This window comes from Grampus griseus (genome assembly GCF_964374135.1).
Source record: "Grampus griseus genome assembly, chromosome: 19".
In the NCBI taxonomy this organism is placed as follows: Eukaryota; Metazoa; Chordata; class Mammalia; order Artiodactyla; family Delphinidae; genus Grampus; species Grampus griseus.
The window spans coordinates 39,819,378-39,845,581 of record NC_139013.1 but is presented as its reverse complement, the minus strand read 5'-3'; the positions used below and the strand labels follow the sequence as shown (position 1 = coordinate 39,845,581).

Sequence of the window (26,204 nt, the reverse complement as noted above, 5' to 3'; positions counted from 1 at the left end):
AAAAGCACCAAGTGATTTAAGGAAGTGTTCTTCCCGTGGACTATCTCAGGTTTGTAGTCCACAGGAGTTCAGGGCATTATCAGCAGAAGGCTGTCAGCTTACCACATGGCACTGGTGAAGTCACCACGTTCTAGGATCTGGCCCTCAGCCTCAAGAGTGGCTTCCTTCCTTAGGGACTCATCAGGTGCACAGGAGCTTGATGGATAAGCCAAGTGACTAAACTGGGAAGTGGACTGGTGCTCACATGCTGGCAAAAGGCATATTCTCTCCCTATAGGAGAGCCTCCTGGGAAGCCATATTACTAGAAAGCTTTGGTAAGCAGTTCATTAGGTTGAGATGTAATTTATATAACTTAAATGTTTAATATCATCCTCTGTGATGCTGGAGTCAGATTGTCTGCCATTTGAATCTTGTCTTGGCTCCTTATTAGCTGTGTGATCTTGGGTGAATTAGTAACGACTCAACTGCAGGTTTCTTCTCCATAAGATAGGATGATAATTGTACTTTACTAAGGACTGAATGAGAAAATGCAAGTAAAACTTCAGGCATAGTTCTAGGCAGCAGTAATCATACAATAAATGTAAACTATCATTATTATTTCTTTTATTTTTATGCTTCTTAGTAACCTACCCTCACTCCCAAATCTACCTTCTGATGGACATGGTCTTTCTAGATTAATTAATAGAATTACTTACTGACTAAGCGTTCCTTGGCCTGGAAGCCATTCTTTCCAAGAAAAGTGTACTTTGTGCTGTAATTCTCAGGAGAACAATGCTATTTCCAACATCTTCCTTAGCTCCCACTATTGCCCCCAGGTAAAGCTTGCAATAATCTTGATCATTTATGTGTTTTTTGGAACTCATTAAGCAAGAGAATCAACAAATGGAGGAGAGATGTGCTGATTTTCTAAGTAACAATGGGCAAGACACTTCCTGCCCACTTTGGGGGTAAGATGTAAATCTACACCTGAACACTCCCATTTCTCTGTGTCTGTTGAGGACATGTGTGAGATATATTCCAATTCAGCAAAGATTTATTGAGTACCAGCTATGTTCAGCTCCCTTTCTAGGCACTGGGATACAAAGATGACCCAAGATGTGTTTCCTGCCCTTAAACTCAAAATTTAGAAAACAAAACCAAAAAACATTTAATGCGTTAATTGTTATAATGAGAAGAAATGAACTCATAGATAAAGGAGCAAATCATTCCCCAGGAGTATCTCATTTCAATTGGGTGTTAAAGGATCAGAAGGCATTAACGAGGCAAAGCTGTGTAAGGTGAAGAGCCATAATCAAGGACATAAAAGGGTAGAAGAGTGTTGGGGGGACAGCAAGTCATCCCATACTTTTGAACTAGGGTGTAGTGATACTAAACCTTATAAGATGTTTGGAAAGCTTTCAATGTCAGCTGCCAAGGCCAACCACTTTCTCCTAAATTTTAAAGACCTGCCCTTCTACATCATCTCCTACCCAGACCACAGGAATTTTTTTCCATATTGATGTCTGCTTTCTTCAGATCCCTGTAAAAACGCTGTTTATTTTTTACCTCTCAGCTCAAACTACTGCTCTCTAAAGTCTAAAGAAGGACTTTGCTTGGGCCTACATCTCACATTTGAGAAGTAGGTCACTTTTGTTCTCTGTGCTCTTACCTGCATTTTTCAGGTATGCATTGATCACCCTTAAATATTCCATCTAATCTGTACACTTTTCACTTTGCAAAACACCTTCATGCCTGTAAAAACCTTCAGACCCCTGTAAAAACCCTGTTTATTTTTTTACCTCTCAGCTCAAACTACTTCTCTTTAAAGTCTAAATAAGGACTTTGGGGCTTCCCTGGTGGCGCAGTGGTTGAGAGTCCGCCTGCCGATGCAGGGGACACGGGTTTGTGCCCCGGTCCGGGAAGATCCCACATGCTGCGGAGCGGCTGGGCCCGTGAGCCATGGCCGCTGAGCCTGCGCATCCGGAGCCTGTGCTCCGCAAAGGGAGACACCACAACAGTGAGAGGCCCGCGTACTGCAAAAAAAAAAAAAAAAAAAAAAAGAAGGACTTTGCTTGGGCCTACATCTCACATTCGAAAAGTAGGTCACTTTTGTTCTCTGTGCTCTTACCTGCATTTTTCAGGTATACATTGATCACCCTTAAATATTCCATCTAATCTGTACACTTTTCACTTTGCAGAACCTTCATGACTGCTCTTTCAACTGATGTTCACAGTTCTTTTTGAAGAGCCAGCCACAGTTTTGTTCTAAGCTCTAGAAATGAAGTGACTTGCTCAGAGTCGTCCAGTAACTTGGCAAAACCAGAATGAGTACTCAGATCTTCCAGCCCCACCCTCTCTCTTCCTGTTCTTTCACTGGCTGCTCAGGGCTCCTCACTGTTAGGTAGCATTTCCATTTTTATAGGGATCCTCTGGACATGATGCTTTAGCTCAGGGGCTGCTTGGGAGGGGAAAGAGGAAGGTAGGTCGATCAGGCAGGCTCTGGGCCTCTCTGCTCCCTCACTTTCTCCCCCTTCTCCTAATTTTATGTGATTTGTTTAAGGGTAAAAAGGTGTCTGCCCTTTAATGCAAGTTGGAGGACACTATTGCCTTAACCCAAAGGAAGAGCTTTTTTTTAAAAACATAATTTTATTTTAGTTTATTATTTATTTATTTTGGGGGTGCACACCACGCAGCTAGGATCTTAGTTCTCTGACAAGGGATTGAACCTGCGCCCTCTGCATTGGAAGCGCGGAGTCTTAACCATTGGACTGCCTGGGAAGTCCCAGGAAGGGCTTTAATGGAGGAAATTCCAGCCACTTGGAAAGCAGATAGCAGAGGTATTTGGAATCATGACTTATTAATCTGTAACCTGAATAACTGCTCGATGCCCAGGTCTATGCTCAAGGCTAGGGTAATACTGGAGAAAGATGATGTCCCTAGTCCTCAAGGGCCTTATGTTTTGTCTTATATTAGTCTGGAGACACTAAACCTCATGAGCATTAGTAGGTAAAAGTCAAGGATGGAGAAGCAAGTAAAAGGCATGGGCTGCATGTGTGGGAGGAACAGATTGGTCACTGGATATCAGTAAAGCAAGGAGGACTCTCAAAGTTCTGCCTCTAGCCTACACCCTTCTTTTCTTGCCCAGCTCTATGTATCTAGCTTCTTTCTGGACACTTCCTCCTGGATGGCTCCCAGGCCACCCTTATGAGCCTTGTCACTCTCCTCCCGATTTGCTTCTCTAGGGCTCCCCCTTTTCAGTGAAAGATGACACAACCCATCCACCACACAGGCCAGGAACCTGAGCTTCATTTTCTCATCTCCCACATCCCATCAATCTCCAAATCCTGTCCATTCTACCTTCAGAACATCCCTTCACTCTAACCTCTCTATCTCCACTGCCTCCAACCTGGCTCAGGCACTGTCACTCTGACCACAGCCGCAGACTCCTCACTGCTCCCTGCTTCCTCCCTCCACACAACTGCCAAAGCAACCTTTCCAAAGCACAGATGTGATCACAAAATTCCCCTGCTTCAAGCCCATGGATGACTCCACAGTGTTCTGGGGGTAAATCCCAAACTCCTCAGCCACTCCACAAGCCCCTTTCTAACTGCCCCCTCTGGCCCCTGTGGATGCAACTTGCTTGCCGCCTCCACTGGTCTGATCTCAGTTCTCCCTCCCTATATTGTCCCCTGCTCAGGCTTCCATTCCATTCCTTATTTGAGATCCCCGTGGTAAAAGTGCATTTTTTTTTTTTTTTTGCGATACGTGGGCCTCTCACTGTTGTGGCCTTCCCGTTGCGGAGCACAGGCTCAGCGGCCATGGCTCACGGGCCCAGCCGCTCTGTGGCATGTGGGATCTTCCCGGACTGGGGCATGAACCCGCGTCCCCTGCATCGGCAGGCGGACTCTCAACCACTGCGCCACCAGGGAAGCCCAAAAGTGCATTTAAAAAAAATTAATTTATATTTTGGCTGCATTGGGTCTTTGTTGCTGTGCACAGGCTTTCTCTAGTTGCAGCGAGAGGTGCTACTCTCTGTTGCGGTGTGCGAGCTTCTCATCACGGTGGCTTCTCTTGCTGCGGAGCACGGGCTCTAGGTGCGTGGGCTTCAGTAGTTGTGGCTTGCGTACTCTAGAGCACAGGCTCAGTAGTTATGGCGCACGGGCTTAGTTGCTCCACGGCATGTGGGGTCTTCCTGGACAAGGGCTTGAACCGTGTCCCCGAGCATTGGCAGGCGGATTCTTAACCATTGCGCTACCAGGGAAGTCCCAGTAAAAGTGCACTCTGAAGAGCTATGTTTCATGGGGGACTCTGGGGAGTATTTTGAGTATCCAGGCTTTTTCTGCATTAAACATACACTGTCCTTTCATGTTCAAAATGTTTTCAGATCATGTTAAGTTTTAGCGGTATTCATCAAAAGCTATTTCTTGACCCACTTTCGCTGGGAACAGTAAAGGCAGATGCAGCCTGATTAAATAGAGAACTGCCTGGAGCACGTGTTTAAAATACAGATTCCCTGGCCTCTGAATTTGAATCTCCACGGAAGTTCTCTGGTGAATCTTACAATTGGGTAAGTTGGGAAGACCTAACCTGATTTCATTTATAAGAAACATCCAGGGACCTCCCTGGCGGTCCAGTGGTTAAGAGTCCACGCTTCCACTGCAGGGGGTGCGGGTTCGATCCCTGGTTGGGGAACTAAGACCCACATGCTGCATGGTGCGGCCAAAAAAAAAAAATGTCTAGAATAGGCAAATCTATAGGATCTGTGGTTACAGTAGATTAGTGGTTGCCTCGGGGTCTGGGGGCCGGGAAAGGGAAGGGGATGTAGAGGTCCCAGGGATGATACCTAAAGAGTGCCAAGTTTCTTTTGGGGTTGATGAAATCTCTAAAATTGATTGTGATGATTGTACAACTCTGTAAATATACTAAAAGCCACTACTGAATTGCACATTTTAAATGGGTGAATTTCATGGTACGTGGACTAAATCTCAATAAAGCTGTTTAAAAACGAAGCAAAACACTTGGACCGAGCTCTACAAGCAAGGCAACCAATCATCTTTTGCAGACTTGGGTGGTACCTGTTACCTAGTAGACTAGTCAGCAAATACTTATGGATGTATATATTGGAGGGTACAAAGTAAATGAGCAATTGCAATGGGGTGTGATTCCCCTAGTACTGTACTAGGGGAAATGCATGCTTCTGTGACAGGAGCCCAGTGGAAGGGAAGCTTCCTGAAGAAATTTGTGATGTCTAGGTTGAAGCCTATCAGGTAACCAGGCATTAGCAAGGCAAGATGAGGAGTGGGAAGAGTGTACCACAGAGGGGCACGCAAGCCCTGCGGGTGGTTCGGTGAGGTCCAGTGCAGACTGAGAAGTTAGGTGGCAGAAGTGAGGCTGGAGAGAGGAACACACTTAAAAGCCTTTGTGAGCCAGGTTGAGGGGGCTGGAATTTTCCCTAAGAGAAACTGTAGTGGTGGGTTTATGTTTTTAGAAATCACTTCGCACCATGGAGAATGGACGGAAGGGCAAGATCAGAGGCAGGGAGCCTGTGAGGGGGCAGTTTTAGTGTTTAGGAGAGAGGTCAACATGTCCTGAAACTGAGTGGTGCCAATGGGGATAAAGAGAAGGAGACAGAATTTAGAAATATTTAAGGCATTTAATTGAGAAGATTCTGATGGCTGGGAAGAGGGGACAGGGAAAGAGTCAAGGGTGAGGCCCAGTTGCGTGGCTTAGTACCTGAGTACTTTCTCCAGAAGTTCTGGAGGAGAAACAGGTTTTGAGATAAGTTTGATTTTGAGAATGCTGTTCAAAAGGTGTCCAGTCACCAGTTGGATATGGGGGTTGGGAGGTGAGAGAGCCGTGTGAATCACTGGCACACAGCCTCAGCGTATAGATGGAAGCCAGAGAAATGGATGAGGTGGTTCAGGGAGTGTGTTTCAAAAGAGAGGAGAAAAGGGCCTAGAATGGAATCCTGTGGAGTGATGTTTATAAGAGGATGCCTGAGGAGGAGGTGGAGGAGAAAGTTGTAAGGAGATTCAGAGGAAATAGCTACAAACGTTGGTGTTAGCATGGCAATTCATCTGCTTATTCAGCTGCTCCAAGTCAGTACTTATTGAAGACCCATATGCCCTGGGTGTCTTCAGAGATAAGTGAGACGTGACCATTGACATTAAACTTAAACTGTGACCCCACTGCACACCCCATTGCAGCCTTCTGAAACAAGAGGCCCCTTCTCGCAGGTCAATGACAGTCTTATTTTCCAAATGATAGACGTTCTTCCTGAGCTGTTTGTATAGGCCCGGAGTCCTTCCCAAGCTCACCCTTCTGTATTACGTAGGCCCAGAAGAGCCAGGTCTGGCAGCCAAGCCAAGAGCCTTCTGTCCATGGGTGATGGATGGCCTAAATAGGGCACTCCAGGGCTGTTTGGGGTTGGGGGGAGCATGTCATATGCCTAGGGTTCAGCAGATTGTACCCACACACCAGGCAGAAGCACATAAGGAAGTCACCCCCGCTCTGTAGGCGAGACAAAGAAGCAGTTCTCTTCCCACGTGCCAACCCATCTGCTTCTTTGCATTTACCAACATGCCTTTTTTTTTCTTTCTTTTTTTTTTTTTTTGGTTCTCTGCAGCTTTGACTACATGAGGAAGAAGAGTGGGAGACTGGAGGAAAGGTAAGGTTGGAGGAGGGCAAAAGGAAACGAGGGGAGTTGGGGGAGCCTGCAGGGACCACCAACACAATAAATTTTATCCTGGACTACCTCAGCCTGGTCCTTTTGCAGTGCATGCTTATTAGTTTCTTCCGGGGAGACCCCCAACGATGGTGGCCAAGGCATGGCTGTGGCCTTGATGGACCTGATTGATGGGGTGCTTCGCAGTGTGTCACAGAACTTGGAGGCCCACTTCCTTCTGTCCCCTCAAGAGGCTGGCACAGGCTCCACAGGACAGCTGGGGACAGGCTTTCCCTGCTCTGATGCATTTGACTCCCGATGGTGTCATCAACCTCCCATCACTGGAGACAGCAGGCTCTCAACTGTCCAGAGTCGCGGGAGTGAGTGCCTCCCCAGACCTGTGTGACAGCAGGGTAGGAGATAGGAGGTGTGCTCGGAGCAGCTTTGCCCTGTGGGAAGACCTATGTGAGGCTATGTGTATTGGGGGAGGGCAAGGTGTACAGAAGGGAGGACAAGGGCTCTCCCTGCCCCCCACCATCTCACAGACATGGGCCTGAGCCAGGGTATAGGAGGCCATCCAGCCTGACTTCAAGTCACTGATGGAGAGGGGTTCAGTGGCTGTTCTGGGGTTGGTTCACACTGCTCTGAGCTGGGTAGGGTTAGTGGGGCAAAGGCCCGAGGCTCTTTTTGTCTTGGCCTTTGATAGTCCTTCGGCTGTACCTCATAGTGCCCTAATTCTAGCTCCTGCACCCTCTGACCTTCATATCCACCCTCACCTAGAGCTGAATATGAGGCTCGGGATTCAGGACTCTCCTTGTAGAGGACAGAGTTAGGTACCTTATCCCTTCCCAGAATTGGAATGCAGAGATGTAGAGCCACTCAGATTTCCAGTGACAGTCCCAGTTGACCCCTGGCTGGGAAATTTTCCCATCCTACATTTCTTGCCCAGGCTCTGTCTTCTTCTGTGGGTTAAGCCATGAACTTGTGCTAGTCCAGTCACCCCCGCCTGCACTTTCACAGGACATGGTCAGCCAGTGTTCACTTCCTCTTTGCCCACCACACAGGCCACGCTTTGGATGTCAGTGGACAGTCCTGCCCTACTGGGGGACCTCTCATGGGGCCTCAGGCCTGAGGGGCTCCTAGGGGTGGTCCTGGGACTGCAGCCCTGATGCAGGGGCCCCTGCGGCAGGCCCAGGCTGTGGCCAGCTTTGGGTAGTCTTGGTCTCTATCGTTTGTTTGCCTTCCCCTCCCCTACCACTCCAGCCGACCACCCCAAAACTGAGCTACACTATCCCTCCCATGCCACCCAGTCACAGAGGGAGCACAGCGCTGCGCCGACGCGCTGAGGGCTGTCAGCCTGCCCCCACCCAACTGGAATGAGCCACCTGCATCCACACCCAGGTGTTTCCTGTGCTCCTTCCTGTTACCGTTTTTTTTTTCTGCTCAGCTTGGCTTCCCCAGCAGGTGGTTAAGGGCCCGGCCAAACCTCTTCATACACAGCTCTAAAACACAGGGGGGCAGGGCTCTCTGGGGATCTGGGTCACCCCCCAGGGGGGACTGTTGGGCATCTCATTGGCTCTACCCGAGTGCAGGGACACAGACTCCCCCCAGGGTGTCACGCTGCTGTGCTACAGCCACAGGTACTGGGACGCCAGAGTGGGCTCAGGGAGTGGGGAAGGCCCTGCTCTTGCACCGTCTCCACTGAAAGCTCTGGAGGGAGAGGGGAAGGGTGGCAGACCTGTTTCTCCAGCCTTGAGTGTGGGCCTCCCTCGGGCCCTCCTTAGAACAGGCCTGCCATGCTGAAGTCCCCCCACCCTCAGCCTCCTCCCATTGAACACTTAACTTTCTGGGGTTAATAAACTCACGTGAGCCCTCTCCCTAGAGCCCTCTTTCCTGAAGCAGCACAAGCCTGCCAGCTGTGGGGAGGTCACAGGGTTTAGTCACGTTTGTTATTACGGAGAGGAGGTGGCTCAGGGAGAGGAGGGACCTTCTGTTTAGAGTCACAGGGCAGCCATCCGGGTCTCCTGCCTCCCAGGCCCCAGCTCTTCCCCTCGGCAAGAATCTCCTCTCAACTACCCAGCGCTCAAGGAGCTCCTTGTGCTCAGCCCCTTCTGTAGGAAGCTGCCTGGGCTGAGGCGAAGACCCAGAAGCCTGGCATTCCCTGACAGGGTTCTGCTGCTCCCTGGTGGCCAGAAGCTCCAGCCACCACCACACCTTTTCCTGCCTGCTTCCTCTTTGCCTCCTGGCCAAGTGAGCTGGCTGCCAGGGAGCCATTCCCAGGACTGGCACCCTTTGGGCCTTCTCTAGGCCAACTCCACAGTTTGGCTCCAGTCTAGGCCCACAGCTTCCAGGCCCAGGGTACACCCACCTGCAGCCCGGGCCTCCTCAGCAACACTCCACCACCCTCTTCCTCTGCCCTCTTTTCCAAGCGCAGTTCCAGCCTCTGAGCTCTCTTCCATCTGGATTTCCAGGGCAAAAGCACATGGCATTGTCACAGCTGGAGTGTGGACACACTAGTGTCAGGGCCACAGCCAGAGTGTGCTGGAGCAGAAGGTCAGTAGTGCACCAGTCCAGGCTACGTAGGAAAGGCATTTTGCTTTTTTATTTTCTGTAAAACTCTGTAAATAAAATACAAAACCAAGGGACGTGGCAGGGCAGAGGCAGGACGGCCAGGCCCGGGACACCGATCTATGGCAAGTGTGCTGAGCCGAGGCTGGGAGGCACTTGACTGCGGCACTGACTCTACCCACCCCGAGGACAAAAGGAGAATATATTAGATTTTCATTGATAGGAATCTGTGAGGGAGGAGTGTCTGGAGCCAGCCCTCACCCTCCCTGCCAGTGCCTGGTAAGCCCTGAAAGTGGGGGGAAGGGGCACTGGGGGCCGGTGGGTGGGGAGTTTAAAATGCCGTGCTGGCCATGCTGCCGGGCCCGAAGATGCGGGGCAGGGCATCCAGTGACTCCTCCAGCCGTCGATGGGCAGACTGTCCCTCTTCTCCTGTAACGGATAAAGATGGGATCAGGAGAGGCCCCAGCCCCGCCCTGACCCCACCTCACCCCTGACCCCATCTCACCCCTATTCCCAGCAGCCAAAATGTCATAGAACTCAACTTGACCCATATCTCCGATTCCCCAGTCTCACCGCATTGCTGCAGGCTCTGCCGAGCTGCTTCCCTCACGGCTTCTGTGTCCGTTTGGCACAGGTACACCAGGGGCTCAATGCCTTCAGGAGCCTATCGGGGGAGAGAGCATTGAGGTGGGCCCAGTGCAGCAGGTGAGAAAGGCTCAGGACCCAGGGCTTGGGGAGCTGGGAGGGGAGAGAAAGGGGTCACCTTGATGCAGCCCAGGGCCAAGCAGCCAGCCACTCTCGTCTGCACATCCTCATCCTCGAGCTGGTCCAGGAAGCAGAGTAGAGCCTGGTTAAGGGTGGGAAGGCAGACTTAGCCAGACACTGGGAGCCTGGGACCCCAGCCTTTGCCCTCAGGGAGCCCTGCCTGACTCTTACCCTTTCCCGGAAGGCAGGGCCCAGTGACAGGCTCCGCAGCTGAGTGCTGACAGCAGCCATGACCTTGTTGTTGCCATGGACAAGCAGGGAGCTGAGGGCCCGGAGCCCATCCCTTCGAAGCCGCCCCTCAGGTGCCAACCTCAGGGCTTTCAGCACCACAGCCTGGTCATCTGAGTTCAGATTCCGCACCAGTAACACTGAAAAAAGGAAGCCGGGCGGGGGGGGTGTCAGTTGGAACAAGCTGGCAGGGCAAAGAGCCTCCCGGGGTGGGTTCTTTTGTACCTTCATGTCCTGAATTCACACTTTCAGACCCACCCATAGCATCAGGCCACTTTGTGACCAGGGCTACTGCCTCACCCTCCTCGGCAGTCTCGGTCACATAGGCCTCCATGGAGGAGCTGTCCAAGGCTTCGAAGTAACTCCAGAACTGGAAGACGGTGAGCTGCTCTCCAGGGCCTGACTGGGGCCTCCGGGGCAGCTTCTGCCCCAGGGCATCCTCCAGGAACTTGACACACACTGTGGGAGGCAGTGCCGCAGGTCTCAGGGTGTGGATGGACCTGGGTCCTTAGCGGGAAGAGTGCTCCCACCCCACGTGCAGGTGCAGGGACCCAGCACAAAAGGGTCCAATCTGGGCCCTTTTGTGCTGAGGCATGAGCCTTCGATGTTTCTTCCCAGTGCTCATCTCAGCATGTCTCTGTGGGCTGACCTGGCTTTCCCTGAGGTCCCATCACTGGGGATCTGAGAAAGGAGAGCAAAGGGGGAGGTAGGCAGCCCACTCACCAGCCTCAGCTAAGCCTGGCTGGCGCAGGGAGAGACGGGCGCCGTACTGATTGCAGAAGGTGAGGAGCACCCGCTCCACGGGGCAGATGAAGGGGCTGAGTCCCTCTGTACATTGGTCCCAGAAGATCAGGAAGCCGGGCCGGGAGGCCGAGAACTGCACCACTGTGAGGAGGTGCAGGAAACTGTCAGCAACAGGACAGGCCGGTGGGGAGACAGGCGCATAGGTGGGATAGGGCAAGGGAGGAACTTTGGGGCAGACATGAGGCAGAGCCCACACAGCTTTTACCTTCCTGGGCAGAGGTGGCAGGGATTTCCCATCGCCTGCTAAGCTCACATACTGCTTCGAGCACTCGGGCCTCCCGTAGTAGTCGCTCCAGGGCCCATGCCTCTTGGCAGCGCAGGGGCCCAAATGTGCCCAGTTTCTGGAGAATAGGGATGGCCAAGTAGCTCAGACCTCAAGACAGAGCTTAGGGAGGGTGGAGACCAGGGACTACCAGTCCCTGCATGCATCGGGAGAGACTTGGGGGAGCCAGAGTGTGGGAGGTGTTCTATTCAGCAAGAGCCAGGCCCTGGGACATTGGGGAGTGGAATTCAGAGGAGGTGTGCAGGGCCAGGATTGAAGTGTAGGGCTCCCTGGGGGAAGGGGCTACAAGGGAAGGGTAGGGGAATACCACTAGCCTCACCAGCAGGAGGCAGCTGCAGTGGTACAGATGCTGGACCAAGGCAGTGTCCAGAGCTGGACACTCTGTGCTGAGGGGTCGGGCACTAGGTGAGTCGAGGCTGTCCTCAGCCCCAGGCTCCGGGCTGTTTGGGGGCCTGAGAGAAAAATGGGGTCAACCGCCCCAGGAGCACACATCATCATCTGGTCACCAGAGTATTTTTATTAAGTTCCCCCCATCCGAGAACAGAAGAACACATCATGCACAAACAACAGACAATGGGTAAGTTCACGGAGGACTTCCAGACGGAGGAAAGGGCTGGGACCAGCAGGTGGTAGCAGGGGTCTCCAGAGCCTGTCTGCCCAGGGCTACCTCCAGCTAGGACTGCTGGGACCTCTGGGGCCGCCGGGGCTGGGATGGGCGGGAGTAGGGTTGCAGGCGGGATGGTCTACGCAATGTGGACTGCAAGGGATTGCGGCCCAAGAGGCGCAGGGCACGGGGCCATAACCTAGGCAGCACTGGAGGGAGGAGGGGCTGGGCATGACCTTCAACTGGGAATCGGCAAAGGCCACTCTGGGACAAAGAGCCAAGGGGCCAGGGTCTCTGGGAAAGCTGGGGTCCAGACAGAGGGGGTTGATGCTGGGGGGCACAGGATGCATGGAGAGGCATAGTAAAGGCTCGTTCATAGGGTAGGTTCAAGGTGAGGCCAAGGAAGAGAGGAGGAGCTGGAGGCTCAGGAGCTGGTGGGGACCGATGGAGGAGGCAGACACTGCAGGGATGAGGAGGAAGGTGACCAGAAGCACTGGGGATACAGATGGGATTGAAAACATGAGCAACAAGGACACACGAGGAGTACGTGGGAGAGATGAACACAGATGTACCCGCCAGCAAGTCCATCCCCTCCCACCCACCTCCCTCGAGCCCACCACCCATCTTACTGCTCTCTTTACGTGCTCCCCCTGGCCTCACCTCACCTGTTCCCCTTTCTCGCCTTTCTCCTTCACCAGCTACTCACCTCCCCTCTTCCCCCGCTCCTAGCCCCTCTCACCTGTCCCCAGGACTGTCATTGTCTTCATCTTCATTGAGGAAGCTGAAGCTCTCCAGGGCATGCTCCACAGTGATGCTAAGACTGGAGGCCCGGCTGCGAGTCAGGCCTTGTCTCTGCTGGGGTTGTGAAGGGCGTCAGAGCTGTCGCCCCTGCCTGGCTGCCCTCCCTGCGCTGCCGCAAACCAGCCCAGCCCTCCTCACCATAAGCAGACTCTCCAGCCGGGTCACCTCCTGCTCCAGGCCCTGCAGCTCAGGAAACTGGCCACGATAGTCATCCAGGGCAGCCATTAGGGCCCCCAGTGCCTCTTCCAGTTTCCTGTCCCCAGCACCTCCAGCTGCCCCTGGAACTGGGGCCTGGGCAGCCCTGGCCACTCTAGGGTCTGAATGCTGGGGCACAGGGGCTAGGGGTGAGGGAGGGGGACTTGGGCTCTGACGGATGGCTTCTGGGAGTTTTGGGGAAGGGCTTGTGAGGGGTTCCCAACTGGAGCAAGTAGGACTTGGGTGGGAGGTGCTGAGGGCTATGGGGTCTGCCTGAGTGCAGGAAGTGGAGGCTGGGTAGCTACAGGACAGGGGGTCGATGCCTGGGAGGGGAGGGTCTGTGTTTGCAGAGGGGTTGGAGAGCGTGGCAAGGTCTAGAAAAGTGGAAGGGCTTACAGTTATAAGCGTGGGACTTGTGACAGAATGGGTAGGACTCCCGGTGATCTGGACTGGGTCCTTAGCATTGGGTGTAGCGGTGTGAGTTGAAATCCTGGCTGTGTGGGTAGGGGTTGCAGTAGTGTGGGTACTGCTTGTGGTGGTGTGGGTAGAGCTTGCAGTAGTGTTGGCAGGGCTTATTATGGTATGGGCGGGGCTTGTTATGGTATGGGTAGGGCTTGTAGCAGTGTGGGTGGGGCTTATGGTGGTATGGGTAGGGCTTGCAGTAGTATGGGTGGGGCTAGTAGTAGTGTGGGTGGGGCTTGTGGTAGTCTGGGCTGGGTGTGTGGTACTGGGGGTAGGGCCTGCAGTAGAGAGGGTAGAGATCACGTGTTTGTTGGTGGGGCTTGTGACAGTGTGTGTCAGGTTTGTGACAGTGTGGCTGAGGCTTGTGGTGGTCTGGACTGGGTCTGTAGTATTGGGTACAGGAGCTACAGGAGTGACGGTAGAAAGCATCGGCTTGTGGGTGGGACTTGTGGTGGTCTGGACTGACCCTGTGGTACTGGGGGTAGGGCCTGTAATAGTGATGGTAGAGACCACAGTCTTGTGGGTAGAAACTGTGGTAGTGTGAGTAAGGCTTGGAGCACTATGGGTAGGGCTTACAACACTAGAGGTGGCGCTTGTAGTGGTGTGGGTGGGGTCTGGCAATTCAGGAGAGCTAGAATTTATGGCCTTGTTAACTGAGTCTAGGTGTGCGGAGGGGGCAGGGTCTGTAGATGTGTGGGCAGGGCCTGTTGTACTGAGAGCGGGGCTTATGGCAGAATGGCCAGGGTCCAGGGCAGAAGGGACAGGACTAGGGTGCTCCCCATGTGTGGGACCTGGATGTGCAGGTGGGCTGGGTCCCTGGACTAGACTTTCTAGGCCTGCAGCCTCCACTGAAGCCTCAGCCAGGGCAGCATCCACACTGGCCTCACTGATATGGCTCAGAGTCCGGCTGTAGGGGGCATGCCCATTGGCCAGGGCTGGGGCCATGGCCCCCTCCTCATCCACGGTTCCAGAAGTGGAGGTCTCAGCCCTACGGAAGGCAACCTGGATGGGCAGAGGCTCAGGCTGCTGCACCAGGGGCCTGGGGGCTGAGGAGTGGCGTGCAGTGCCTGAGAGCTGTGGGCTAGAGGAGTCATCGGAAGATTCGGACGACAGGGACCACGCTGTCCCATTCTCCAGCTCCTCCTGCCGCCTCAGCATATTCTAGGAGAGAGAAAAGGACATCTCAGGATCACCCCCAGCAAACCCCTGGATGGGGAGCTGAGCCTGGGATGTGACTCACATAGAAGGCCTGTTCCCGAAGCGAGGGCGTGTCTGGTGGGCTCTGGCTATAGGTGGAGAAGCGCTTGGTGACTGTGGAGGCCTTGTTGACAGTAGAAGCGGCTGAGGGCTGGTCATCCTTGTCGAAGGGACTGGAGAGGGAAAAAGCTGTTAGAAGGTGCTAACATGAAGCCCCAGCCCCGTCTCCAAGCCCCTCAGCCCCACCAACCTCCACGTGACTTCCAGGCTGAGCTTGATGGTGCCGAGGTCATTAATGTCCACAGCTACAACCTGGGGCAGGGCAGCGAACAGATCCTTGGTCTCACAGGAGACGCTGCCTACAACCACATGGTTGGCCAGGCCCTTCAGTTCTGTCACCTGTAGCCAAGAATGCATGGTGGGATCACAAGGGTGTAGGGGTCATGAGATTGTGGGAGATCAGAGGTCTGAATTTGCATAGAGGTTATGTGACAGTCACAGGGTCATTGGGCCATGAGGAAGTTACAGGGAATGGAGTTCTCAGGGTAATGGGGCCATGGAGGCTCGAAGCAGCCTGGGAGCACGGGGACCAGAGGTCTAAATTTGTAGTCATTGAGGTCGTGGGAGTCACAGCCTCATGAGAGTTCAGGGGTCATATATTCACAAGGTCAGGAGGTCACAAGGAAATCACAGGGTCATGAAGGTCAAGGGGTCACACATTCACAGAGGGCCATGGAACCAGATGGGGGTCACAGGGGTAAGGGTCTCAGGGTCATGAGGATCATAAGGGGTTCACAGGGTCATAGAGCCACAGGATCTTGGTGTCCTATGGTTCTGGGCAGAGACATCACCTTGATGGACAGGAACTCCGTGAGCAGAGGAAGAAAGACGGTTTCCTCACTGTCCCACACCTGCTTTCCACTACCCTCTATGCGGCCCCGTAGTTTCCAGCGCTGACGCCCATATTTCATGCAGATCTAGGGGAAGAGGCAGGTTGAAGCAGCCCTTGGTGTTGCGACCCTGCCATCCCAGCCCTTCCCTGCCCATCCTCCTACCTCATACTGATCGCCCACACATAGCCTGGCGAAGCCGGCCAGCCCTGGGAGTGGGGGAGAAGTAGATGAGCTGGGTCCAGGGGTCTCAGGCACACACCTCCCTCTCCCCGCCACCAGTCGGCCTCACCACTTGGTACCTTTCATCCGGAGATGGAACTCGCCCAGCTGTGCTTCCAGCTCACTCTCCAGCAGGCACATGCTCTGAGAGGGATGGGCAGGGACAGGAGGAGGTCAAGAACCAGTCCCCTCTCACCAGCTCTGCCACACTCTGTGCCTCTGCCTCACAGGCACACATCCCTCACCTCTGTGTACTCCCGATGCCCCCGAGTAGCCTCGGCCAGGCTGTCCCGGGCCTCACGGCTCCCTGGGGAGCCGGTGCTGTAGGCACGGACCATGTTGTAGGCGCCATCCCGGAGACGCCGCTGGACACAGTATGCCTCGTACAGCTCGTCGATCTGGGCAGATGAGTGGGGTGGCAGAGGGGGGATTGAGACTCACTACTGGGGTTGCTCACCCAGGGCCTAGCATCATCCCATCTCCCTGTGATACCCAATCCCCCACCCCACGCTGCATGCACACACGCATGCTGCACAAGTACCTTGCTGGCGTGGAACTCCAGCCGTCGTAGGAAGCGTTCAATGGACTTGACTTGCTGGGGGAGAGGTGCGTTAGGAGAAGCCTGAGGCCCAGGGCCCTTTACCTCCCCCTGAGCCAACCTCTTTCAACACCATTCTCTATACACTCACCTTGTCTAAGTCATACAGGAAGCCCTGCGGGGAGAGATGAGGGGGGCATTAGGAGGTAGGGGAAGTACTCCAGCAGGGGCAGTTGCTCACCCAGACCTACCTAGCTCCTTTTCATCACAGCCTTCCTCCCTCTCACACCACAGTCCACAGCCATTCCAGTCAAAGCAGGGACTGACCTACCTTCCCACGTGCCTGGTCTTTGCTGGTGTCATAGATTTGGTCCCCAAGGCCCCTCTAGTACTCTTCCCCCCACCTCTTCCATGGGATCCCTCCCCTGGCCCACTGCCTTTTCTACAACCCCTAGGAAGAGAGCTCTGTGCCTCCTCATGCATGGTTCCCTCTACCAGGGAACTCCTGTTCATGCTTCAAGACCCAGCAGAAATGTTTCTTCCTCTGGGAAGCCCTGACCTGTTCCCCAGGAAGAACCATGGCTCTCCCTCAGTACCACTACAACATAATCTTCTGCTGTCCACGTCTGTGGGGTTTGACCCAACCCACTGGAAGCTCCCATGGACAGGCACTGGGTCCCGGGCAAAGTACATGCAGCCTGGGAAAGCTGAGGAGAGGAACCTCCCCAGCCTTCCCTGATACCCCCTTTTCTAGTCACACCTGGACCAAATCACCCCAGAAAACAGCTCTGATGTCACCCAGGGCTGGTGCTGCCCAGTCCCCCACACCACAAGAGCAAAGGGCATATTAATCCTGGGCATACGGGATGCCAACCCTTCACTTACCAGGCGAGAATTCCTCTTGGACTCCCTTATCTGTCTTTGGAGTTTCTCCTGCTCCTGCTGGTGCACTTCCAAATAGGCCCTGGGGAAAGGGGTGACCACAAGAGTTATCTTACCTCTCCAGCTTCTACCTGCCCAGGGAACAGGCAGTGAGGAGAGGGTGTGAGGCTGGGGAAGGTTCCTACTAGCAGAAAGGGAATGAGGACTTAGGGAGGGATCATGGGACAAGGCATTGGGAGGGCACTGCTTACGTCAGGCCTCGCTTGAGCGTCGTGTACACCAGGTCCAGCCGCTCAGGCTGTGGGACCTTGGGGGCCGGGTGCGCCACTGAAAACATCTTGGACACTCGGGAGAGCGCTGGGGGCTTCCGTGGGGGCCCCGGGGGACTGAAGGCTGGGAAGCTCCTGAAGAAGAGACTGCACTCAGGAGGGGGCAAGAAGTCATTCCCCAAGCCCTCACTTGCACACTCCAACCCGGTCAGACTCTCTTGACCCCATAAGCCCCCCTCTGCCGCGTACCTGGGCCCCCGCTCCTGGCTGCCGAGGACGCCTGCGAAGGACTGGCTCCTATTGACCCGGGCGCTGAGCAGGCGGCGCTGCGGCCGCACCGACAGGGACATCATGGAATGAGTCCGCGCAGGGCTCCCTGGGGGTGGCGAGTGAGGGTGTACAGCGCCAATCAGGCCCTTGAAGCCCCCTCCCCGCGGCCCCGACTCTGTATCTCAGTCCTGCCGGCCACGGCCTGAGGCTGGAGTCCGAACCCCAGCAGCCCTGGTGCTTATGACAGGGCGGCCGCGGGTGACTCGGTGTCGGACTCAGCGTGGCCTCGGCTACGCCCCCACTTCCTGCAGAGGTGCAGGCTCCGCCTGCTGCGCGGGGCAGGAAGGGGGGTCGCACTGGGACCCTCCCCGGGCTGGGAAGGGGCAGGAAAGGGGAGGGGCGCGCAAAGAATGTGCGGAAGCGCCTGTTTACCCGGGGGTGGGGCGGGCTCCCCAGCCCTGCCCTGACCTCCTCCCCCCAAGTGGACCAGGAGCTCCCACGCCCACACCCCGAGAGGCCGTAGGAGGTCACGGGGCGGGGCGGGGTGCGTGCTTTGAGCCCAGCGGAGCTGCCTGGCAGGCCCGGCCTGTGCAGGTTGGGCTCCCCACACCGGCCGCCCTGCGGAAGCTGCTCCCCTCCAGCCCCCACCCGCTCCGAGGCGCCCAGACGCCAGAGCCCTCCCGGTGCCCAGAGCCGGGGGATTCCCAGGTTGGGGGGCAGTGCCGAGAAGTGCCCCGCCCCCTCCACCTTCCTGAGACTCCAACCGGGAAACTGAGTCACAGACAGCAGCCTTTGCCCGTGACCTTAGCAGGAAGAGATCCTCCGTAGACCCCCACACCGCTCCGGCGAAACACGCGCCCCAGGCCCACAGAACGCGGCCCGCAGCCCCCTGGGACCAGCCCCGGAGCCTCCGCAGCCCCGGACCAGGTCCTACCTCTCTTCTTGGAGTTCATGGTAAGTCCGGGACAGCCCTCCAAGCTCCGTGCTTGCCCCCCGTGTCCCCGCCGGCCCAGGGCCACTCGGTGCCGGCCGGGCTGGGCTCCGCGTTCGCTCCCAGCGACTCTGGCTCCTGCTTCAGCTCCTCCTGGCGCCGCCCCCCGCCCAGTTCCTGCCGCCTGACTCAGCCCGCCGGGATGGGGCGGGACCCGCCGGACCACGGGGGCACCTGGCCCTTGGCCCCCCTCCCAGCCTCTGGGAGGGGTGACTGGAGGTTCCCCACAGGCAGGGGACTGACAGGGGTCTTCTCGGCTGGGTCAGGAGTGTGGGTAAAGGGAGTCGAGGGCGGCGGTGAATATGGAGGGATAAACAGAGTGAGGACACCGTGTGGGGCTGAATTGGGTGCAGTTAGCACAGGGGGCTCACAGTGTGGCTTTTGAGGAGTGCTGAGAGAGAGCTGGACAGAGGGCTGAGAGTTGGGGTTCTGAGTGTGTGAAGGCTAGAGAGCAGGGGCTGAGAGAGTAGAAGGAAGGGCTGGGGGTGCTAACTGTAGGGGCTGTGCCAAAGGACGGCAGAGAAGCACTGAGCATGAGGGGGTTTGGAGGCTGAGAAGGAGCTAAAAGTGGGGGACTGGATCAACCCCATATTATGTGTTGCCACCGAGAGAAGGAAGAGAAGCAACTGGGTGCAGAGAGTCCCATAGCACCCTGCACCACCCCCATCCCTCCACCCTCAGAGGGGATGCTCAGTCTGGACACCCTCTCTACCCCCAGGCCACAGGATAGAGGATCCGGTCCCATTCCCCAATCAGGGCCTTCTCTCTGGCAGAAGCTGCATCCTAGGGCAGAGGCCCCATCCTTCTGGCCCCCACCTCACATGGGCTGAATCCCCTTGCTGTTGGCCCTTTCTTGCCCCCAGTATCTCTTTATTGACTATCCCTATCCAACTCTAGCCTGGATAAAGGCCACCATACTCAGGGTCCATTGAGCATCTCATCCTCTCAGATGGCCTGGGTGCTCCCCCACCCCATAAACACTCTTGCTCCTTGATGCTCAATTCTGCTGCACTGGGCTTACTTTTTCCCCAAGAGGCTGGGGTGGGCCCAGGGGTCTGCATTTCCAACCAGCCCACCACCCCCCTACAGATTCAGATGCAAGATGTCCAAGGATCCTAGTTTGAGAAATGCTCTCTCCCCCTCCCTCCTTGAAGACTGGATGCTGTGCACCCTATGCTGGCAGCTATGCATTCCCATGGATTGCCCACCCAACACTGGCCTCTCTGCTCCGTGCAGCCACCCTCCATGGGAACACCTCAGTCTCATCACCTGGCTCTGGAATGACCCTTTCCTAAATCAGAACCACATCTCCATCACCCCCACCTCACCTGCCTTCTACCTGTGACCTCTTGAGACCTCAGCTCATTTATTCAACTATTTACCAAGTGACAACCCTATGCAAGTCTCTGGAGATAACAGCTGGAATTGCACAGACATTGCCCTGCACGGAGCTCACAATCCGCCTCTGCTTCCTTTCTGTCTGCCAGTTCTCTCCTACCTTCTCTTCTCTACCTTCCTTGCACACCCTTCTCACCAGCCTGGATCTGCAGCCACCACTCCAGCTTGCTCACCTGCTACCAATATCCCCAGCACCCTGGGCTTCTCTATTACCTGGCAGAAACCAACCCTGGGCAACCTAACCCCCTGCCTTCTCTGCACCTGTGCACAGGCTGGCGGGAGCTGCCAGAGGTCTTGGCACAGCAGCTGGGCTGGAAAAGAGCAAATCTCAACCTCAGCCAGGCTTTTGTTTCCCATGCGGGAAATCCTCATGTGTGACCTTAGCCATCTCTCTCCCTTTCCATGGAAGATGAGTGTTTCAAACTTTCTCCACAAGCCTCAAACAAGCTCAAGTCACTCCCACATAGAAGATGAAAACAACCTTGGAAACCATCCAAATGCCCATCAGTAGATAATGGAATGCTATACAACAAAAAGAATGGACAATATACAACCACATGCAACGATGTGGATGAATCCTACAGACATAATGTTGAGTGAAAAAAACAAGACCACAAAAGAGAATATATGTTTGAGTTCCTTGATATAAAGTTCAAAAACAGTTAAACTTAATCTATGGTGACAAAAGTCAGAATAGTAGTGACTATTAATAGTAGTGACACTACCCTGGGGAGTAGTGACTGGAAGGGAGCGCAAGGGGGCTGACAGGGTACTGATTATGTTCTGTTTCCTAATCTGGGTTGTATTTCCTGATCCTATATGGGTGTGTTCCTTTGTGAAAATGTCTTCTGAGCTGTACAGTTAGGACATGTACCGTTTCTGTGTGAATATTATATTTCAGTATAAAGTTAACTTTAAATAAATAACTACAAAAAAAAATGACCCCTCTGTGGACTCCCAGCCTCTTTCTAGCTACCCTACCCCTCACCCTATTTGGCTCTTTTAGAGCCAAGTTTCTTGAAGAGGTGTCTACCTCCATTTCCTCTCCAAACCCACCCACTCTTCTTCCTATCTTGGTACAGCTTCTATACCCAGTACTCCCCTGACTGGTCTGGACAAGGTCACCAGTGACTTCCCCATTGCTGAATCCAGTGTCCAATGTTTGGTCCTTATCCTGCTTGATCTCAGCAAAGCTTTTCACTGTGTAGTTCTCTTCCTCTTCCTTGAGCCTTTCCTTGTCTTGGATTTCAAGAGACAACGTGCCTCTGGCTTTCCACCTATTGCTCTGGCTGCACATTATTATTTTCCCAGAGGATCTGCCTTTCTCCCCATCCCTGAATGGGCCTCATCCTCCCCACTCATGGGCTGCGTACATCTCCCACAGCTTAATGCCATCTAAAGTTTGCCAGCTTCCATGTCTCTTCCTTGCCCAAACCGTTCTTCTGAGCACCAGGCCTGTTTATCCAGCTGGATACCTCCTGGAAGCTGAGTGACAATGTGGAGTGGGTTATTAGGGATGTGCTAAGTTTGAAGGCCCCAAACTAAAGTCACCACTTTCCTCCTCAAACCTGACTCTCCCCAGTCTTAACCTCTCCCCAACAGCCCCACCATCTATTTATCCAGTTGTTCAAGACAGAAACTAGGAATCATCGTGGATCCCTCAGCCTCTGTTACCCCCACATCTACTCAGCCACCCAACTCCTGCCGTCTCTGGAATCTGCCCCCTCACCTCCACCCCTATAGCTAGAACTCAAGGCCAAGCCATCACCAATTCTCACCTAGAACCCTACAGCAGCTTCCTAATGGGTTCCCTGTCTCCATGCTAACCCACAATGATCTATTCAACAACAGCATTGCCCCTCTTGAAATTCCAGTCACCTGACAATGCTAAAAACTGTCCTTTATCAAGTGATTTCTATGCCAAGCACTGTGCTTAATTAACAAACATCATCTCATTTAATTCTGGCAACAAACCTACGGGGTGTGTCCTACTAGTCCCACTTCACAGGTGAGAAACCTGAGGCTAACTGGCTGTGTGACTTTGGGCGAGACATTTCTTAACCTTTTGGGGCTGCAGGTATCCATCTGTTAAATGAGGATAACAACAATAATAATAACAACTATCTCACAGGGCTGTTGGGATGATGAAATGAGATACTTCCTCTACTGGGAGTGTTCGGGGAAGGGAGAATTGTATGTGGAGTACAGAAGTTGGGGTGGACACAGTACCTCACTGTAAACACACAACAAATGTTAACTGATGTTATTAACAATTATTAATCTGCCCAAGATTACACAGCTGTTAAGTGGTAGGGCCAGGATTCAAACCCCAGGACTCTAAATCTTTAACTTCCCTCTATTCTAACTCTTGTGAAACATCCATGGGCATTCCTCTACCCCAAGGATAAAGTCCAGACTCTCTAACATGACCCACAAGACCTTCAGGCTCTGTCCCTTCCCTCATATACCTTCCTCCTCCCCTCTGTTCCCCCCATGATTGTTCTGTTCCAGATACTGTGAATTCTCCCCATGCCTGTAGGCTCTTCAGCATTTAAGCAGCAGCTCTCATTGATCCTATATCCTCTTCCCACTACTCTCAGCCTGACCAGCTCCCTCTCTTTTTTCAAGTCTTACCCTACTACTTCTTCCTCAAAGAAGCCTGCCTTGGATTGGGTCCCCCTTTAAGGTGCCTCATAGTTTCCTCTCTCTGATCCCTGAGGCCACATAACTCAGTTGTCAGTTCCCCTTTAGGGTCTGTCTTCCAACCAGATTGTGAACTCTGGGGGCTGAGGCCTGTCTGCTTTGCTCACTGCTGTACCCTCTGCGCCCTGCATCAAAGCAATGAAGGAAGGCAGGAGCTGATTATGAGTTGGGGGCTGACTGAACTGGGTTGCCCAGATACAGGTAGATCCTGAGCTGCTGGAGGGGTAGATTTCAAGTCTCTATCTACCCCAACTCCTCTACCTCATAGACAATTTCCTTTTCCCTTCCTTCCTTTCTGATTGTATCAGCAGGTGGGCTTCTGCCCTCTGAGAATGGGGCTGGGTGGGGGTTCCCTGGGATTCTGGAACTGAGTAGATGGGCTGGACTCAGAGTAGGCTGAGTGTCCCATCAATTTTCTTTCTCTGGGCTTCTGCCACAGGGACCAGGATGTATAACTGTTGGTCTAAATGACCATTAGAATATCAATCTAAGTGACAATTCCAGGGGGTGAATAGGCAGGATCTCCCCTGCTGGGGGTGGGGGAAGGGAAAGAGCTGAACCCCTTGAGCTAAGGGAGAGGGGCCACCTCAACTGGTGTTGGTGGGGGCTGGCTGATAAGAGCCAGGGGATTATCTGGACTTATGGCAGCCCTGAAGTCTGTTCTGGACATGGGAAAGAACCCAGGTCTCAAGGGTGATGGGGCCTGCAGCATAGCCAGCTCAGGGCAGCTAGGAATGGAACTCTGCCCGCTTGCGTGGCCCCAGATCCCGCGGCCTCTAATACCCTCTACACGCCAAAACTGGTGCACTTGCGTGGGTCAGGAGGTCCCGCCACCTGTGCGGCCCAGCTCAGTGGTATGCCAGGCCAGCCGCTTTCCCGGGAGTCTCCGGTCCGGCCCCGCCCCACCGCAGGGCTGCCCAGGACTGAGGTAAACAGACGCTAAAAATAACCCGGGCAAGGGGCGGCTTCAAGGAAGAATGGGGTCCCTCCTGAGCCTGCCCCTGTCTCCATGGCAACTGCCCCAAACCCGGCTGCTGACATCATGCCGCAGCTGCGGGAGCAGGGAGGGAGGGGGGCGCGGTGCGGCCTGGGACCCCCCACCCCGGAACCGGGCGGAGGCGGCCGGGTGGCCTCACTTCCTGCCGGCCCCCTCCCTGGTCAGCTGGTCACATTCCCGGACGGCGGCGCACTGGAAGCCTTGTGGCCTTCCCCGGGCCGGGCCTGGCCAGAGGCGCTAGTCCGAGCTGCAGCGAGGGGCCCGCAGTGACTCAGCCGCGTCCTCCCCGCCAGCTTTTCCACCCGGGGAGGGCCCAGCCCAGCGCCCTGTGTGCTCCCCTCATCCCCACCCATTTCCAGGTACCCCTCTGCAGCTGCTGCCCCACAGGACCCAGGACAGAGAGGTTTTTTTTGTTGGGTTGTTTTTGTTTGTTTATTGTTTTTGACAGGGAGGTTTTGTACCTCACTCTCCAATTCTCATCTCTCTCCCCGCCCACCCATCCCCGCCGCTACCCTCCATGCCGGGGAAGCAGATAGTGCAGTGGCAAGAATTCAAATCTGGGTCTAATTCCCACCTCTCTCCAAACCAGCTGTGTGACCTTCAGAATATTACTTAACCTCTCTGGGCCAGTTTCTGCACTTGCCAGATCGTCTGGTAACCCTCCTCAGAAGGCTGTGCCGGCACTGAGCGATGCAGGCCCAGGGCAAGCCCCACAGATGGCCCACCGTATTGTTACACTGGACTGCACACAGTAGGTGCTCGGCCAGCCAGCCTGGACATATATTAGAAGCAACCCAGAACTGGCTGAGATGGGTCAGTCTTGGAGGCTGGACTCAGGCCTAACGGGGAGAGGAGACACAGGGTGCTGAAGCCAGGCTTACCCAGACCCCTTGCCCTGGTGAGCAGCCCCTTACCCAAACTGGTTCTGCAGGCTGCCCAGGCCTGGCTGCTTGCAGAATTCCCACACCAGCCTCTCATTTCCAGGTACAGGGTCTGTTCCCCTACGGCGCCGGGGCTATCCTCTCCGGCCTGGGCCGCGCCAGATTTGGGCGAACAGCCCAGCCCAAGGCCGGATCGGCCACCTCGGGTCGGGGCCCAAAGCGGCTTAGGCCAGCCGGTGAGGCCAGAGAGATTAGCTCATCTCGGAGGCGGGCCTGCACCCCTCGTCGCCCTCTCCCCATTCCCAGCTCAGTCTCTCCTGCGGCGAGGGCAGTGGGGCTCCCGATGAGCGTCCGTGCCAGGGCCCAGGCTGGCGCCAAGGGCCCACCCTCAGGCCTGGCCCACCCCAGAGCCCCGGGGCACAGGCCGCCTGGGCCTTGCCGTGGGAGGGAAGGAGGCAGCGCCGGGTGCGGCAGGCCCAGAGGCGGCGGCTTTTGTGGGCGTCCTCCGCGCCCGAGAGGAGGGGAGGAACGACACCGCGAGGCCTGGGTCCCGGGGATGGCGCGATACGGGACAGGGCCTCAGCCGGGGCAGCAGATCTGGGACTCCCCAGGCGGGGGGAGGCACCAGAACCGCCGCACCCGACCCCCGCCCTGCCCGCGGCCCCCGGAAACGGCGGGGACACTCACATGGCTGCGCTGGGCTGCGCGGACTTCGCACTCTCCGTGCACTGGTCGCTGCCCGGCTAGGTCGCGCCGCAGCTGCCGCGGTCACCGCCGCTGCTGCCCGCCCCTCCCTCTGCTCCGCCGCCTGCAGCCCAGACGCCCCGCTCCTCCCCTGGCCAGCTGGGCCCCACCCCCTGCGCTCCCGCGGCTCCCGCACCCCTGGAGGCGCTCACGGCTCGCTCCGCCCTCTAGGCTAACGGGGCAGGCCGGTGGCTGGCGGCGTCCACCAGCTTGACGGGGCGGGGCGAGGCAGGACAGGGCGGGGTGGGGGGGGAACCCTGGACAACACGCGGGCGGTGGGAGTTCTCATTGCTCGGGATCCGGATACATATGCGGAATAGGGCGACTTTCGGAGAACCATTAGCAAAGGCAGGAAGGAACCATTCCTTCCCATGCAGACCCTAAAACCGGTGCACCGGAGAGCCTCGCCTGCCTGCTCCCTCCTTGAATTCCGTGGGCTCTAGAGACCTTTCAGGCCCCCATATGTGAAACAGGTCCTGGAGAGACCACTGCTGGGTTGAGTTGGTTGGAGGAAAGGATCAGGGCCAGTTTCAGAGAGGGGAACAGGAAGGCCTGAAGGCTACTCATCAGACACCTTCTGGGTCTGGACGCTGCCCCTGAGCCCTGCCCGTCCGCCGGCCTCAGTTTCCCTGCTGTGGGGGCAGGCTGTCCTTCCTGCCACCATCTGACACCGGTAAGTCTGAGCTCTTAGCCAGGCCACGCAGTCACCACTCACTGGGTACTGGCATCTGCGGAGTCTCGGGCCTTGCTCTGGAAGCATGGGTGAGGACCCTGGCAAGGTCTGGGTACATGTTGTCCAAGCGGGCCAGAACCCAGTCTTTTCCAATGAGGGGCTAGAATCCTGGCTCTCCCCTGGAGTGGGTTATGGT

At 55.3% G+C, this 26,204-nt stretch overlaps 1 protein-coding gene across 2 annotated transcripts; it reads right to left on the bottom strand.

The window, feature by feature from the left end:
• Positions 1-9,219: 9,219 nt before the first annotated feature.
• RIPOR1 (RHO family interacting cell polarization regulator 1) lies at positions 9,220-25,379 on the bottom strand. Of its 2 annotated transcripts, none has more exons than XM_082677540.1 (22): positions 25,279-25,379; positions 17,601-17,727; positions 17,334-17,486; positions 17,086-17,164; positions 16,352-16,375; positions 16,204-16,257; positions 15,908-16,060; positions 15,743-15,806; positions 15,606-15,649; positions 15,402-15,527; positions 14,801-14,949; positions 14,594-14,723; positions 12,835-14,514; positions 12,635-12,750; positions 11,611-11,743; positions 11,214-11,349; positions 10,928-11,089; positions 10,505-10,663; positions 10,148-10,344; positions 9,975-10,058; positions 9,785-9,875; positions 9,220-9,640 (listed from the first exon to the last, which is right to left on the bottom strand). In XM_082677540.1, the coding sequence occupies exons 2-22, from the start codon at positions 17,702-17,704 to the stop codon at positions 9,543-9,545; spliced, it is 3,936 nt and encodes a 1,311-aa protein (XP_082533666.1). In that variant the 5' UTR covers positions 17,705-17,727; positions 25,279-25,379; the 3' UTR covers positions 9,220-9,542. The 2 variants fall into 2 exon arrangements, with proteins under 2 accessions (XP_082533666.1, XP_082533667.1); XM_082677541.1 differs by lacking the exon at positions 25,279-25,379 and adding an exon at positions 18,556-18,689.
• Between the last annotated feature and the right edge of the window lie 825 nt (positions 25,380-26,204).